Source organism: Nothoprocta perdicaria, unplaced genomic scaffold, assembly GCF_003342845.1.
Source record: "Nothoprocta perdicaria isolate Ctin4 unplaced genomic scaffold, notPer1 scaffold_46, whole genome shotgun sequence".
In the NCBI taxonomy this organism is placed as follows: domain Eukaryota; kingdom Metazoa; phylum Chordata; class Aves; order Tinamiformes; family Tinamidae; genus Nothoprocta; species Nothoprocta perdicaria.
This window is the reverse complement of record NW_020455710.1, coordinates 2,045,853-2,051,755: the sequence shown is the minus strand read 5'-3', so window position 1 is coordinate 2,051,755 and position 5,903 is coordinate 2,045,853. Positions and strand designations below refer to the sequence as shown.

Genomic DNA, 5,903 nt, shown 5'->3' with positions numbered 1-5,903 from the left:
GCAGCCGAGCGGAGCCGCCGAGCGCCGGCACCGCGGCCCCGCCCGCGCCGCCTTCCTCCTCCTCCTCCTCCTCCAACACCGCCCTCGGGGCGGGGAGCTGCCCCCCGGCACCCGGCGGCGGCCCTGGGGACCCAGGGGTGCCGCGGCTGGCGGGGCTTGGCACCCAGGAAGGGCTGCGCTTGGCACCCAGGAAGGGCCGCGCATCGGCCCCGCGGGGAGGAGCGCGCCCGGAGGGAGCCCTGGCGCGGCCCTCGGGACCCACCGCTGGGGCTGGGGGCTTCGCCTGGGGCTGCCCCCACGAGGTCTGGGACATGGGTGCAGAGCGACAGGGCGGCTGCAGCGGGTGTCCCCCCGGACAGAGGATCCACCACAAAACACCGCCCGAGCGGGTCCCGGACAGGTTGTGCACCCAGAGCGAGACACGGCCCCCAGCAGCCGGAAACCGAAAGCAGAGCCGAGGCACCAGCGGGGCTGCCACCACCACTGGCCTCCCCACGCTCATCCCTCTCATCCTGCTCCCCTGCTCATCCCGCTCTGCTTCCCTGACCGCGCTCCCTAGCACACCCGGACAAATCCATGCAGAGAGCCAGGGCTGATGCCTCACCCCAAAACCCACCCATCAACATCGCCCTCCCCTCGAGTTTCCCTGAGAGAGGTGGCCCCGGCCACCCTGGCCACCACCACCCGCCTGCGCTTTGTGAGTGCCTGGAGCCTGGCTCGCTTTCCCGGGAACACGGGGCCGCTCCGGAGCGGGTGGACATGGCGCAAAGCTACCCCGTGCACCTGCAGCAAAGCAAAACTCTCCTGCTTATTCCAGCACCACCCCCAGGGAGCAAGGGTGGCTCCAACCAGCTCCTACCGTAAATCCGATGCCCACAGTGGCGGAGAAGGAGCCTGGAAGAAACTTGCCCTGGTCAAACTGGACGAGCAGGGACGTCTTGCCCACGCCGCTGTCCCCAACCAGGATGGTCTGCAAGGAGGCAAGGAAAAGGTGTCGGCACAAGGGGGAGCTGGGGATGCCAGGGCCTGTGTGCAATGAGCTGCTGTCAGGTCTCAGCACATCCATTGAGAAAGGTGAAGGGGTGTGGAGGCAGCTCGGAGCCAGCACCAGCACCAGGAGGGGACAGCCCAGCATAGGGACCCTGCTGTCCCTTGCACATCCTCGCTGGGGAGCAGATTGTCACCACAGGCGGCTGGCCTCCCATGCAGGGACCAGATGGTTCATCACGCTGTGCCTTGTCCTTTGCTGTCACCCTCTCTGGGGCAAAATTTCCACCTTTTGGCCACAGAATAAGTGAAATCACCCAGGGCTGAGCCCCCCTGTGCCCACCCCACAGCGGGAAGCAGCCGCACGACACAAGTCCTTCCATCAAAGGGACCAACATCCCCCCCGGAGCTGGAGATGCAGAGCAAACCGGTGCGCGGAGGCCAAGGTGGAGGCCACCCGGCCAGCTCGGCAGCAGAGGGGACGTGACTCGGGGCGCAGAGTCCCCCCACTTTCTGTCCCTGTATGGCCGAGTCCTGCTGTTCTCCCGCAGGGAGCAGGAGGTGGTGGCCTTGCAGAGGGGACGAGTGACCTGCCCTGGGTCCTGGTCGCTGCCCAGGATGAGGGCGCAAGTTGCAAATGAGAAACACTGGTTTTGTTTGCAATGGATTTGTCTGCACAGCTGCAGGTGAAAACACGTCCACCTCCGGCCACTTTGAATCCAGGGATATAGGGGAAAATAAATGCTCTGTGAAGCCATGCCTTGCTCCATCCATCAGTGCTCCCACTGCCCACTGCCCACAGCCCCAGGAAATTGTCCCCAGGGTGGCCACTCTCTCTGTTGTCACATCCCCAGGGCTGCAACTCTAGGGCTGCTCTTAGTCCAGTGCAATTCACCACGGTGCTGGAGCCCCGGCTCCAACACACTTGTAGGGATTAATGGAATGATTAGTGGATGTAGGGATTAGGGCAGCCCTCGTTGGTGCCGTGCAGGCATCGCAGGGCAGGTCGCAACATCCCACAGAGCCTGGAGGAACCAACGGAGAGCGAGACGCCGAGGAGCCCGAGCCGGGCTGGCAGGAGACCAGCCTCCCGCCTTGCATAAATCAGAACCATCCCTGCCCGGGGCCCGTCACGCTCCAGTGCGACGCTTGCTTCAATGAATCAGCATTTTCCCACAAAAAAAAAAAAAAAAAAAAAAAAAAAAAAAAAAAGAAAAGAAAGAAAAGAGAAGGAAGCAAACCCAAATCGCATGTTTCTCCAAAGAAAACTCCTGACCCGAGCAGAGTGGTAGGGGGTGAAGCTCTGCTCCTGGGAGTGCACGCGTGCGCCCACAGACAGCCGCCTGCCACCACATCCGCTCCCGGGAATTCGCCCGCTCTCCCTGAGTGCGTGCCAGGTATCTTTTTCAGGTCACTGGTCCATGGGGAACAGCCTCGCGGGCCGAGTTCACACACCCGGGGCTCCCGGAGAGCCGGCTCCGCTGTCCCCGGCATAGAGACCATTCCCTGGGAAAATGCCCTGCACGGAGGTCAGCGCGAGCAGCCCCGGCATCGCGGGGGGCAGCTCCCGCAGGAGATGGCATCAATTATGGAGCGAGGAAGTAGGCTGGAAGGAGCACCGGGAAGGCTCCGCGGGCTGGGATTTACAGAGAACTTGTGTAAGAGCCGACTCTCCCATCAATAATTTAACTGGGATTTATAATAGATACAACTCAAGGATTGCTGCATTACTTAATAATAATAGGAAATTTGGCCTGAAAGAGCCCAGAGCTCAGCGGCAGCTGAGAGAAACCTCCGGCTGGGCATGCCCAAGGAAAAGGCTTCCAGCTGCAAAGCTCCGTATTTGCCCCGTGCCCTTTCAACACCCTCTTCCACATGAGTCCCACCGCAGAGCGGACAGCACGTGCTGTTTTCCCAGATGTTTTCCCTGGGGATTTCTTCAGCTCCAGCATTAGGAGGCTGCTTCCAGTGGCTGCTCCCCACGTGGAGCGGTGCTTTGCTCACGTGCAGTGCACACGTGTGCCACATGCTCCGTGCGGGACCCTGCGACAACCTTTGTCCCTGTCCCATCCAGAGGGAAACCAAGCGAGGGAAGCCCTCAAAGCACCACCCTGCTCCCTGGCACAGCTGGAGAATCCAAGCAATTCCTGTTTCCAAACAAATAAAGTGATTCTTTAAATGCAAAATAAAACTACTCTGTTAAAACCTGCTCGAGATTCAACTTAAAACACACATGTGGTAGTCTGAGGCTGAGAAAGCCATTGATGGGCATTGAGGAGGGAGCAATTTCATGGCACCGCTCACCCGCGTGCCGAGGCCGGCACCATGCCCGCTTCTCCATGGCATGGATAGAAAAGCGGTCACGGTTTGCCATAAAAAACAACAAAGCAGACCCGGGTTAGGAAAACAGCAAATATCCCTCCCTGACACCGCGACCGGGAGCTTCAGCGAGCTCAGACCGAGACAAACAGCCTCGCTTGGAAGCCTCCACTGACTCGGCAGGGGCTGCAGAGAAAGAGGACAGGGAGTGACAAGGGCGAAGCAGGCGGCAACGCACGCTGTCTGCTTGCTGAGATGTCCCTGGGCTACGCTGGCAGCTCGGGAGCCAGGAACGGGAAGATCCTGGCCCTACTGTGCCTGCAGAAGAGCAGTTGTGCACGGCTGTCTAGGCAGCTTAGGGCTGCGGCGCTTCCCGCCAGCCAAGCGGCAGCGGATCTGGGGTAGCATGTGTGGGTTTCGGCTACATTAACAGCTCCTTTCTGAGCTTTAGTGCACGATGGCTGCATCAGAGCTGACGTTTAGGAATCCAGGGATCTAGAGATTCAGCTAAGAGTCTGACATGGAAAAGCCCTTGCAGGGAGGGGACTCGTCGCCTCCTCATGCTGCTCCCCAGGAGCTGCTGGAGCCCCAGATGCCAATATTTGTTCCCAGGTCAGCAGAATTTGTCACAATATTGCAGAAATTGCACCCGGGCACCTCTTGGCCCCTCGCAGCCCCGCGTTCCTGCTCTCACAGGAACGTTTTGCCCAGACCTATTTTTACCTGCTCTACATGCAGAATCGAGCTCTGCCTCCCCTGCTCCCGCATCGCTCCCCAGGGCCACTCGGATGCTGCTCGACCCTCCCTTTGCCACAGCCAGGTCTCCTAGCTGTCCCACCAGCCTGGGTGCTCTTTTGCCTTGGTCAAACCCTCAGGTGCTTCCAGCTAAATGGGTCAAACTTCCAGCAGGAGGAAAAATAGAAACTGAAAGAGTTAAATCACCCGAAAACAGAACTTGTCATTTTGTGCCAAGTGTTCCTATCTTGATTTGCCCCTGGCCAATCGCGTCTCCATCCTGGATTTAGCCACAGACTGGGATTCACTTAACCTTTGCCTCCCCATTAAGATCTCTTAGGGTTTCTCAGCAGATCTGAAACACGATGCCTCAGTCAGGAGCAAGGAGAGTTATTTGCTGCCTCATGTCCCTAGGGTGAGAACGAGCTTGTTTCTGCATGAAAAGCCCTCTTGGAAACAGCAGCGAAATACCAAGGGAAATGGCAAAGAACATGGGACAGGGATGGTCATACAGCTCAGCAGCTATTCTGCCTGGAAACTCAGCCCCGTGAATATTTTTCCTTAAATGCAGCTCATTGCTGAAGAAAGAAGAGTTGAGACTGTAAAGAATCAAAGTTTCTCCATTCGTGGCTGGCCATGTCCTCCCTATTTGGCATACAAGTTCCTAGTGAGTGGTCTTGGCCTCTTCATCCAGGGCCTGGGCATGTTGCCCTGGGTAGTTCCCTTGAGTGGGGAAATCTCTGGGTAAAAAACAGACCGGGACTTGGAGAAAAAAAAAAAAAAAAAAAAAAGAGAGAGAGAGAGAGAGCAATTCACTCAACCCTGTCCCTCCCTGCAGCAAAGCAGTGCTGGGACAGCAGAAAGGATGGGTGGGATGATCTGGTAGGGGACTAGTCTCTTCCCATGTCTCAGGGATGGATGCTCTGCTCCTGGAGAGCTGCAGCCCTTGGATTAAACGCAGTCCAAGGGATCCCACCGAGGAGAAAGGGGATTCAGGAGGGCAGGGGGGATATCTCTGGGACTCTTTCCTGGATTGCAAGTCCTGCCCGCCCGGCTGGCGCTGGGGCAGCGGCTGCGGCTGAGCCGCGGGGCTGGCTCCTGTCCAGCCGGGCCGGTCCTGCCGTTCCCCGCCGCTACCGAGCTCTGCGGGGCGCCCGGGAAGCGCGGCGGGGAGGGGGAACCGGCCCCGAGCCTGGACCGGGCCAGGGGAGGGGTTGCAGCCCCGGTAGCCGCGGAGGACGAGCCTCAATCGCGGGGAGCAGGGGGGCGACGGGGACCCCGCCTAGGGGCGCGGAGTTTGCGGGCGAGTTCAGGCAGGACCGCGATGGCGCCGCTCGCCCCTTACCTTGTGCAGCAGAGCCTCGTCGTAGCCGGGCCCCCCCGCGCCGCCGCGGGCCCCCATGGCCGGGGCGCATGGGCCGGCCCGGTTCTGCCCACCGCAGCCGCGGGCCTGGCCGGGGGAGCTCCCTGCAGCACCGCGGACAGCAGCGCCCCGGCCCCGACCCGGTTCGGCGCCGCGAGGCGGGACTCGGCCCGGCCCCGACCCGGTTCGGCACTGCGGAGAGAGACTCGACCCAGCCCCGGCCCGGTTCGGCGCTGCGGAGCGGGACTCGGCCGGTGCGGTTCGGCCCGGTTCGGTGCTGCGGGGCGCTGCCCGGCCCGGTTCGGCGCTGCAGAGCGGGACTCGGCCCGGCCCCGGCGCGGTTCGGTTCGGCCCGGTGCTGCGCGGCGCTGCCGGCCCCTCGCTGCCGCCGCTCGCAGGGCTCCTGGCGCGGGGCGGGCCGGGGGAGCCGTCCCGCCCGGGGACGGGGAGGGACCTGCGGCCGCCGGGGCGGGGGGCTCCGCAGCGGCTTGGCCGGCAG

The 5,903-nt window shown here is 61.4% G+C and overlaps 1 protein-coding gene across 1 annotated transcript in view; it reads right to left on the bottom strand.

Annotated features, from left to right (window-relative positions):
- RAB37 (RAB37, member RAS oncogene family) overlaps window positions 1–5,443 on the bottom strand; it is an 11,158-nt gene extending 5,715 nt beyond the window's left edge. The window contains exons 1-2 of the mRNA XM_026046795.1: window positions 5,387–5,443; window positions 860–970 (exon numbers count right to left, since the gene is read on the bottom strand). Coding sequence (XP_025902580.1) covers window positions 860–970; window positions 5,387–5,443 — 168 coding nt within the window. The remainder of the gene's footprint in view (window positions 1–859; window positions 971–5,386) is intronic.
- Between the last annotated feature and the right edge of the window lie 460 nt (window positions 5,444–5,903).